General features: G+C 51.4%; 1 protein-coding gene across 1 annotated transcript; it reads left to right on the top strand.

Annotated features, from left to right (window-relative positions):
- Positions 1–27: 27 nt before the first annotated feature.
- WDR76 (WD repeat domain 76) lies at positions 28–9,015 on the top strand (the record flags this gene model as incomplete). The annotated part of the gene is made up of 13 exons (XM_080626769.1): positions 28–96; positions 274–570; positions 1,386–1,478; positions 2,196–2,251; positions 3,002–3,122; positions 3,912–4,013; positions 4,096–4,139; positions 4,224–4,377; positions 4,724–4,876; positions 5,950–6,170; positions 6,850–7,002; positions 8,036–8,089; positions 8,736–9,015. The coding sequence occupies 13 exons, from the start codon at positions 28–30 to the stop codon at positions 8,989–8,991; spliced, it is 1,773 nt and encodes a 590-aa protein (XP_080482895.1). The 3' UTR covers positions 8,992–9,015.
- Between the last annotated feature and the right edge of the window lie 1,923 nt (positions 9,016–10,938).

Here is a 10,938-nt window from a genome sequence, read left to right as displayed (position 1 = left end):
CAGCCGCTCCGCCCCCCGCCGCCCGCCATGGCGCTCTCGCAGCCCGGGACGCTGGAGCCCAAGCAGCCGTCGCCGCGCTCCCTTCAGCGGATGCAGGTGCGGGGCGGGGGGAACCGGCGCGGTGGGAGCGGGGCCGGCGGGCGGCGCGGGCCGGGATTCGGAGGAGGGGGCGGCAGAGGCGGCGCGGGCTCGTGCAGGGGAGGCCCGGGACGGCCGGGGCCGGGGGGGGTCCCGGGCTGCGGATCCCGCCGACCCGCGGTTCCCACCCCGCAGGAATCCACCCCGACGGGGACCGCGGAGCTGCCGCCGAGCGCGGAGCCGGGCGGGCGCGGGCCGGGAGCGGGGCGGCAGCTGCGGGTGCTGCTCACGCCTCTCGCCGTCGGGGGCCGGCGGCTGCTGCCCCAGAAGCGGCTGTTGGGCACCTACGGCGGGGCCGCGGCGGGCAGGGCCCCGGCCGGGAAGAGGCTCTGCCTGGAGCGCAGCCCGCAGAAACCGGCCCCCGGCTCCCTCCCCGCCGGCAGCGCCTGGGATGAGGAGAGCGACGGGAGCGACGCGGGGGACACCCTCCTGGTGAGTGCTGCGGGACCCCGCGGCCGCGGGTGGGAGTCACCGAACCGTGGAACGGTTCGGGTTGAAGGGACCTCAAAGCTCCTCCAGCTCCAGCCCCTGCCACGGGCAGGGACCCCTTCCACTGGAGCAGCTTGCCCCAAGCCCCTGTGTCCAACCTGGCCTTGAGCACTGCCAGGGATGGGGCAGCCACAGCTTCTCTGGGCACCCTGTGCCAGCGCCTCAGCACCCTCACAGGGAAGAGCTTCTGCCTAAGAGCTCATCTCAGTCTCCCCTCTGGCAGGTTCAAGCCATTCCCTTGGCCTGTCCCTACAGGCCCTTGTCCAAAGCCCCTCTCCAGGTTTCCTGCAGCCCCTTTAGGCACTGGAGCTGCTCTAAGGTCTCCCCTTCAGGAGCCTTCTCTTCTCCAGGCGTGTTTACAGGTGGATGCTGTCATAAGGGACGATATTTGTCAATGTTCATTTATATTTAAGTCATCCGTTCAAATTCTCAAGCCCATCATCTCCCCTATAAAACATAAGAATGACCTTGGGCTGCATTCCCTTTGTGTGCAGTGGTTGCTGTGGGTTTGTCTATTGAGTCACAGCTGGGTTTGTTCTGGCAGGGTTTTGAGGAGCTGCCCTTTTTGTAGCATTAGTGCTGGGGGATCAGTTCTGTAACACAAGTGAGTTGCTCTGTGGAGGAGATTGGTGTGGATATGGGATCAGCCCAGTTTGTACGGGTAGACAATAACTCAGAGACTCACTCCCCAGGAGGCTGGGACATCTCTTGCACTGTGTCACCTAACGATGAGGAGCAATGGGCTTTTCATTTTGTAGAATGGGGACTCTGAGCTGTCAGCTTATGAGAGGAAACGGCTGAAGAACATCACAGAAAATGCCAAGTTCTTCGCTGCTCTGAAGCTGTATGAGGTTTGTACAGACTCCAAGCAGTGTCTGAATGTGCTTTCCAGGTGTGATGATGGCACAGTCATCCCTCTTGCCGTGAAGCCCTTCCTTAGCAGAGATGTGTGAGGAGAGCCATGGAAATGTCCTGGGACATCAGGGCTGTCCTGACCGGATACAACAGCGGGGTTGTGCTGCTGGTTTGCTTTGCTCAAGATGGGAGGTTAAACTGGGAGCACCCTGCTCATGGGGTGTTTGTACCGGTCACAGTGCCTGTGGTCACAGAGCCTCATCCAACCTGGCCTTGATCACTGCCAGGGATGGGGCAGCCACAGCTTCTCTGGGCACCCTGTGCCAGCGCCTCAGCACCCTCACAGGGAAGAGCTTCTGCCTAAGAGCTCAGCTCAGTCTCCCCTCGGGCAGGTTAAAGCCATTCCCCTTGGCCTGTCCCTGCAGGCCCTTGTCCCAAGCCCCTCTCCAGGTTTCCTGCAGCCCCTTTAGGCGCTGGAGCTGCTCTCAGGTCTCCCCTTCAGGAGCCTTCTCTTCTCCAGGCTGACCCAGCCCAGCTCTCTCAGCCTGGCTCCAGAGCAGAGCTGCTCCAGCCCTCGCAGCAGCTCCACGGCCTCCTCTGGGCACATTGTGCAGCAGGACGATGGTTTTGCAGCCAATGCAGTAGTTGGGTTGTATTTTATACAGGCTCATCCTTTATGCTTGTTAAAAGCTTTCTTTTCTATTCTCTTGAAGTCAGCTGCAAGACTTCAACAGATGGCAAATAAGAGACAGTCTCACACCACCAAAAGGTAAAATAACTGTTTATGAGATTTGTATCCCTGTTCCTTCATTGTGTGTTAGCTGCTTCAGCACTTCCATCTGCACGGACCTGATGCTGCAAAGAGAGAGAGCTGATGAGGTGCCTCTCTATAAAGCTAAATCGGAATAACTAATGATCCTGAGCTGCCTGAGTTGATGAACAGCAGCTCCTCTGGGTAGTGCCTCTCCTCTGCTGTCCTTTGGGGAGAAGATTACACTATCTTTTCTGTCAAATTACAGAATTTGGGGTTTTTGTTAATGGTGGGAGAAGGTGTGGGAAAGAGAGAGGTGGAGAGCTAGGTGCAAGGGATGGGGTAACCGGCTGCTGTCAAAGCAAAGGCATTTGGCAGAGCCAAAGCAGTGCCAGAGAAAGCAGGACAATGAGCTCATGTCCAAATAAAGAATAAGATACATGATGGAACAAAGTGGGAGAAGGTGACTGGGTCGGTGAATGGGAGGATGAATTATAAATGAGGAGGGCTGGGAAGAGGAGTGACTGTGGCTGCATGTATTACAAGTGAAATAAAGCAGCAGCACATCTGTGTGCATTGCAGAGTGCTCTTGTTCACTGCTGTCCCTGAGCAGAAGCAGTCACAGCCCTCCTGCAGTGAATCAGAATGGGGCAGGTCGGGCTGAGCCAGGGTGTTGGAGCTCCACATCAGAACCTGCTCTGGAGCCTCCTACTGAAACACAGGGGATTTCTTTAACTGTGTGACTTTGGGATGTTCTCATTGTTCTAGAGCTAAGCCTAAGAAGGCAGAAGATGAAACAGTGCTTCGAAGATCCATGCGCTTACAGAGAGTCGATCCGTCGGGAATTCCATTGTCAGAGCTGCCTGCCCAGCCCGAAGCAGAGGAATATGTAAGATGGGGAAGGGTCGGAACAGAAGCTTTATAAAACCAGTGCTGATGAAGCTGACTGCTAATACTTGTCATTGCTGAGCTTGTAAACACCACTGGGCGATGGGAAGGTGCAGTGTTGTGTGGTGGCAATAGTCAAAGGTCAGTTCTTTCCCTGTCAGGCACCCTGGATAGCAGGATTCAGTGTCCTCTCTGCAAGTCAGTCATGATGCTGATGAAATAAATAGTGCAGGTTTGGGTGGTGTCAGGGTCTGACTGGATAAAATCCCATGGTTGGAAGTACTTTGTTTGTGATCCCCAGAGAGAAATGAACACCCAGCCGAGGTCAGGTACCACAATGGGCAGTTGGGTTATGAGAAAAAGAGAAAAAGATGATTATTATAAAAAGATAGTGCTAGGACAGATGGGAAAAGGATAGGAATTGAGCAAGAATTTGGAGTGCAGGGAGAGAGGGAGTCACTACCTTGAATGCAGGGGCACCCCCAGGGTCTTTAGTCATCGTCTTCAGTGGAGGATGTCCCCCAGGGGTCCAGCTGAATCTGTCACACAGTTCTTGGACACCAGCCTTGCTGGGGTATGGGAAGAGAGGAAGACCCAGGGCAGAAGATTCCCTTTGCTGTTGTGTTCAGTGAAGTTCTACTTATCTTTTTAATAGGGCTTGATACAAACTTCTTTATGTTTATTTCTTGTATTACCAGAGATGTGTTCCCAGAATGTCTCATGTGTGGGAAGTAGCAATTCCCCCTGGTCTGGTTGTTTTGAGTGATGAAAACTGCTGATGTCTTTCCAGCCTCAGGTGCCAGCCGGACCCTTGCCAATGATTCCAGAAGATCAGGTGGGAAACAGCAAATTGACAGATGACCTATTGGCTACATGGATGAGGATAAGTGAGGTACTATCAGTTATAGTGAGTTATTTTTGGATAATGTGACGTAGCTGGGACTCTAATTCTGATACTTCCTTTCTGTCTGTAGGTGGAAGCCCATGGTACTGAAAAGCTCACAAGTGACATGAGAAGGTAATCTGAGGACAGCAGGTAAAGCTGGGTATTGCCTTGTTCTTCTTTCTCCTCCTGAGTAGCTGTTTCTGTGATGTTGTCTAGGTACCAGGACAGCCTGAACAGCATGGTGCTTAGTGAAGATAGCATTAAAAAGGTGGTGAAATACCGAGTGTGTTCCATGGCTATCCATCCTTCAGAAAGCATCATCTTGGTAGCAGCTGGAGACAGGTGCGGGCAGATCGGTCTCTGGAATGTGGTGAGTTGCTTATGTGCTCTTCACCTGCAGAGCTGTTTGCTGTGGGATGGGTGTGCATGGGGCACAGCCTGGAGCATCCTTTTGGCAGGCTCATGGTTCCCCATTCCAATGGATAGCACTGGATCTCCCCTCTATCAGCTTAAGGCCCTTCCCCCTTGTCCTGCCACTCCATCCCCACTACATACTACGTGTGCCTGCACACTGGGCACCTTGCTGCATCCTCCACTGCTGTTACCCGGAGCAGACTGGAGAACCTTTGGGAAGCTTTACTTTGGAAGCTGCAGCAATGAATAGAAATAGCACCGTGATTAGCACCCATGTCCACTGGATCTCACTTGTGTTTCAGAGCTGCAAGGCTGAAGACGGAGCACATGTCTTCATAGCACACAATGACCCGATCAGCTGTATGCAGTTTTCCCCATTCAATCCCGCTCACTTGCTGTCTGTGAGCAATGAAACCCTGCGATGTGGTGATGTTACTAGGGCTGTCTTCGATGAGGTGAGTGCTCCTTTGGTAATGCTGCAGGCTCCTTGGAAACCTTCTGGTATGTGCTGCTGTGAAGTTTCAGTCTCGTCGTACCCAGGTTGTTGTTTGGTGGTTGTTTTGTTCATGAGGAAGTTCAGGATTCCATTTCCACAAGGACATGTGCAGTAACCCTTAATTAACATCAGAAAAATACAGAGATGCTTCCTGCTCAATAAAACCCAGCCACAGCTTGGGTGCTCCCAAGTTCCTTCCTGCAGAGACAGTCCAAGTACTGAATCTAATTTCCCATCTCTACTTAGGCAGCATGTGCCTCTTTTCGGAAGCATTACCTTTTAATGATGACAAAGGAGAGCGAGTTAAAGAACTAAACCTTACACACAGAAAAAAGCAAACGGAGCCCAAATAAACGTTGTAAAACAGCAGAAAGCATGAGCTGACTTTGCTTTTCCCAGGCTTTAGGAGAGTAAAACGCTGTGCCTGTCTCTGGTGAGGCAGGCAGCTGAACTGAGGAGCTTTGTGAGGCTCTGCTGGCTTCTTTCTGCCAGATGCAGCTGCACTGATCACCTCTCCAACGATGGGAAGTACAACAAGCTACAGCAGTTTAAAGCCCCGATCCTTACAGCCACTGTAATTCTGGTGGGGCTGCAGGCAGGCTGCTGCTTGGGAAACATCTGCAATTGGTTGCTCAGGAGGGTGCAGGGGGCTCACTCTTTGAGACAGAGGCTTAAAGAATGTGCCTCTAGAGGCTGAGGGCAGAGAAGTGCTGTTGTCCAGCTCTGTTTACCTCCGTTTACATGGAGGTGGTGGTGCCCTGTGAGTTCTAGCAGGGAATTTGGAACATGTTGTTGCCTGGTGGGTTGGGGTAGCAAATTGCTCTGTGGAAAGCGCCTCAGTTTTACAGGAAGGCTACCCATGTGCATAGCTGAGGCTGGGGCTGTCAAATTAGCTGGTCTTCGTTAGTGGTTTTAGTATATTAAAAAGGGAAAGCATGACATCTACAGCCCATAGTGTGGTTTGGGCGTCATGGATAACTCTGTGTATTTTGTTGACTTCTTTTGGTTACGTTTGGCATTTGCTGTGCTCAGATCTGCAGAAGTGAAGACGAAGTCGACCTGTCTTCCTTTGACTTTTTGGATGACAACGCCTCCACTGCAGTAGTAGGACACTGGGGTGGCGGAGTCTCTGTTGTGGACAGGAGGACCCCAGGGACGTCTCCAGAGCTCTCTGCAAACATTGGCTTCAAAAGAACAAGGACAGTGCACGTTCACCCTGTGAATAAGCAGTATTTCATTGCTGCTGGCTCCACGTACGTAGCTCTAGAGGAGCTGTGATTATTCTGTGCTTTCAGTGCTCTATCTGCTTTGGTGTCTGAAGTGTGGTGTGGGTGGAGGGCAGGAGCAGCAGCTGATGAGGCAGCCTTTACTCTTGAGCTTTTAGGAAACAAGTTTTTAGTTGCCAGCAGGATTTAAGTGGGATTCACTTTAACTTCCTTTTGGTAATGGGTACAAAGGAGTGCTTTGAGTCACTGTGGGGTTTCATAGAATCGTAGAATAGTTAGGGTTGGAAAGGACCTTAAGATCATCCAGTTCCAACCCCCCTGCCATGGGCAGGGACACCTCACACTAAACCACGTCACCCAAGGCCTCATCCAACCTGGCCTTGAACACTGCCAGGGATGGAGCATTCACAACCTCCCTGGGCAACCCATTCCAGTGCCTCACCACCCTCACAGTAAAGAATTTCTTCCTTAGATCCAATCTAAACTTCACCTGTTTGTCAGGTCATGGTGCTGAGGGGTTTTAATGAGCTGCTGGTTTGGGCTGGCTTTGGTGCTCTCAGATCCTTTGGAGGCACTGCTTGTTTGAGTGTGCTCTGCTGCACGCAGAGCTCAGGAAACCTGCGGTGTATGGAGCGGGACTGGGTGAATGGAGGATGAGGATGGTTGGGCTGTCCCCTGCTGAGGCGCTGCGTGTGCTCTGCTGCAGGGATGTTTGCATTTATGACGTTCGGTGCCTGACGGCGAAACAGAACAAGCCCGTGAGCAGCCTGAGAGGACACACGAAGAGTGTTGCCTCTGCCTACTTCTCCCCTGTCACTGGGAGCAGGGTGGTGACGGTGTGTGCCGACAACAAGCTGAGGTGAGCAGCGTGGGAAGGAGCAACCCCTATGCAATATGGCAGCTGGGCTTTATCATTGGTATTTCCTACCTGCATTACCCCTCATGGAGAGCTTCTGTCTGTAGCACGCTCTTCAGAAGTCATATGTACGTGCACTGGCATTTAAATGTTAGTTTTATTTTTTTCCCTAATTCTCATTTTCCTGACGAATACTCACAGTGAACAAGTCCAAACCGCCTTTAACAACCCAACCAAACCCCGCAAGCAACCAAGCAACCCGCAGCCAAACCCAGCTCATCAGCACAAACACACAACGCTTAGAAACTGGGGTTATTTTTAGCTGCTGGTACTTAACATGATGGTTCTGTCAGCTCGTTTATAACTAGTCTGCCAGGGGATGGTTTAACCTGCTGTGAGTTGTGTTGTATTAGGGATCTGGTGGGGGGCGTTCTGCTAGGTGGTTTTGTGACCGTAATTCAGTCAGTCTGTTCCTGTACACACCTGATTGCATGGATGTTCTGTCTGAAATTGGATTTTCTTTCTCCCCTTCGCCTAACTGAGGAAAGAGTTCTTCTGTGTGAGTTCTGCCTCACTGGTATTTTGTCTCCTGTGATGTATTTACTAGATTTGTTCTCCTTAGTAAGCTTGGCTATGAAAATCATAAATCCTTGGTGCTAACAGAGCAAGTGTGAGAGCACCAACAGAACGAGAGTAAACCAGGATATTTGTGGAGAGAACAGATACAGGTTCATTTATTCAGTGCCTGTTAATGCAGTGACTGAAAGGATGGAGGAGCCTACAAGCTGTTTCTGTCCTCCTGCTGTAACAGCTTTCAGAAGCGATGACCTTCCACTTGAGCTGAAAGCTCATCCAATTTAAAGAAGCAAATTTACTCGTCTCAGTTGGAATATTGGTGCTTCCATTTGAGCTGGATGCTGTTCGTTACTGTATTCCAGAACTCTGTGGGGTCTGGCCATGCTGATCCATGCTGTGTGAGGCCAGGGCTGCCTTTTTTAACCTGCCCGTTTTATTGCCACGCTGGTTTATGTTTCAGGGTCTATGACACCACCTCTTTGTCACCCACGGTCACGGCTCTCAGCACTGTCAGGTAAGCTGAGCACACTGGGGCTGCAGGGTGTTGTGTGCCCAAAGACCACGGCTCAGTGGCAGGAGGGCCGTGAGAGCAGACAAGTGCCCACCTGGTTGTGTGACTGCTGAACTGTGCTTCCTTTCAGAGTGCTTTCTCTTTGTGCATTTGGTTTAATATCAGAGGTTACCTCTCAGGTCAGTGGCGTGGTTTGGGGTGGAGGCTCAAGGCTTGTAAAGCACTTTGTGCTCCAGGAGGGTGAATTCAGGCTGTGCACAAAGGGTGAACCAGGAGGTTGTCAGGGCTGGTTTGCCAGGGAACCACTCGTAGTCTGTGGTTTATCAACAGGCTCGATGCATGTTTGTCCTATTTTGACTGTAATACAGAGCCATGAAGCAGAACTACTTAAATTGATAATCCCATACGTTGGAGTGCCCTCAGCTTTATCTTCTTGCTCCACCGCGTTTCTTTGTCCTGTCCCACCCATCACAGGGTGGTGATCACCAAAGAGACCAGAGCAGCACGATCAGGGGGGAAGTGCTGATAGTTCAGGAAGCGGGAGGCTGGGTTGAAGCAAGTATGGCAGAAATGATGAGGCTTTCCAGGGCTGTATTCAATAAGAGGGATGTTTCTCTCTCTCTTTTTCTCCCTGGTTCCTTCTCTGAAGCCACAATAACAACACGGGCCGCTGGCTGACCAGGTTCAGAGCAGTATGGGACCCCAAGCAGGAGCATTGCTTCGTGGTGGGCAGCATGGCGCGGCCGAGGCAAATCGAAGTCTTCCAAGATACTGGAAAACTCTTGCACTCGTTTTCTAACGTCGACTGCCTGGGATCCGTCTGCTCCATCAACATCATTCACCCCAGTAAGAACATCCTGGTGGGTGGCAACGCCAGTGGCCGCCTTCACGTGTTCAAGGAGTAGAAACGTGGTTCAGGTGTATGTATTTTCCTGTCTGCATTCCCTTGGTTTAAGCCCCATTCTGCTGCTCCCAAACCCACGGGATTTTCTCAGGATGAAAAGTGTATTGTAAAAGCTTTAAAATAAATTTTCTAAGCTACCTTTGGCTTCTCTTCTGTAACTAGAGAATAAAATGAATCAGACATGCTGTGGTGTGAATTTGTACCAAAATGGGTACTTTTTTCCCCAATTTTTCAAAAAAAAAGGAAACCTTGGATCAGTAGAATCCCAGATCTCCATCTCCCCTCTGGCAGGTTCAAGCCATTCCCCTTGGCCTGTCCCTACAGGCCCTTGTCCCAAGCCCCTCTCCAGGTTTCCTGCAGCCCCTTTAGGCACTGGAGCTGCTCTCAGGTCTCCCCTTCAGGAGCCTTCTCTTCTCCAGGCTGCCCCAGCCCAGCTCTCTCAGCCTGGCTCCAGAGCAGAGCTGCTCCAGCCCTCACAGCAGCTCCATGGCCTCCTCTGCACTCATTCTGTGGCCAGTGCAGCAATTGGGGCACTTTGCTTTGCTCACAGGGAGGCAGCACGGAAGAAATCTGAGACCAGCTCTGGCTTCCATGATATTTAAATATTTATTTAAATTTAAAAATACTTTTCATGGCACCAATGATTTTATGCTAACTAAGATATTGAATATGTAGAAAAAGGTACATTTTGAAGGAAAAATGTAACTTACAGTATTTGGCACATGAAAGGTTAATTTCTAGATTTTTTTTTTTTTATGAAAACTAAGAAATTCACATTTTCAGGTATTTTTACTGTCTACTGCTTCAAGATGCAGTATGCTAGGACGAGATCTTTATTTTCTGAGATAAGAACCTATGGAAACAACATTTTACTAGAAAGACAGGTAAAACTAACAGGTCGGGAAACACCAGACGGAGGATGGACCGGACAGGGAGAACGGACAACGGGAAGTCACCACTTGTGGTGGTGCTGCAGTAAAAGGCTGGGTGGAACCTGCAGAGGTACCCCAGGTCTGCGGCGCCGCAGGGAGCGAGGCCGGGGGCTCCAGGGGCAGGCGCGGGGCCTGCGCTGGGCTCGGGGAGGAGGGCATCTCGCTGCGGATGGGGCTGTGCTGTCACGACATCACGCAGTACATCAGTGGGAGGAGGAGGAGGAGGAGGAGGAGGGAACACTGCATCTTAAACCCGGGGTGAAAAACGGCAGGTTCGGGACTACCACGCACTGCATAGAAACACCATTAACTACGGGCTGAGGTAGGCGCACTACGCTAAGAGTTATTTTGCTATGTTATGTTGCATAAAACAGGATTATCATGTAGAACTCCATCCTCCTGCCTGCCCCCAGCAGGGCTGAGGCAAACCCTTTCTCGGCCCTTGTGCTGTGCCCTCAGCAGCCAAACACGACCCGGCCGAGGTCTTTATTTCCCCCCCCCGGACAGATCCAGGACCTCTTTTATTGCAGTAACAAATGACCCAAGTCTGGCCGTGGTGTTGGATCAACCTACATCATCGTCACGCTCCTCCAGGCCCGGACCGGGCAGGAGTGGCCCCAGCAGTGATAGATGGATGGTGGGATGCTCAGAGACAAGAACATGGAAATCAGGCTGTTGATAACTGCAGTTATGGCCCCAGCGTACGGAAAATCTCTCCCTGAGATGAAATAAAACGTGCTCACCTGTTTTCACCTTCTTTTTGTTAAGTGTGTCCAACTTCTCAACCAAATCTGAACCCAACTAGCTTTTATTGCTCCCTGTGGGAATAGACTGCTGCTTCCCAGGCCACTGGAGGTCCCGGTGGTCGTCACAAGTACAATGAGTTGGGTTTCTTGATTTTTGCTTAAGAAAAGATGGGTCTAATGGTTGTCCATTGGCTTGTTCAGTGTCACCTCCCCTCCTGTGCGTCTGTCCTTTCATCTTCAGTAAAGTCACCAAATCAGAGCTCCTTTCTC

Source organism: Psittacula echo (assembly GCF_963264785.1).
Source record: "Psittacula echo genome assembly, chromosome: 10".
NCBI lineage: Eukaryota > Metazoa > Chordata > Aves > Psittaciformes > Psittacidae > Psittacula > Psittacula echo.
The sequence above is the reverse complement of the archived record's forward strand: the minus strand, read 5'-3'. Positions and strand labels throughout refer to the sequence as shown.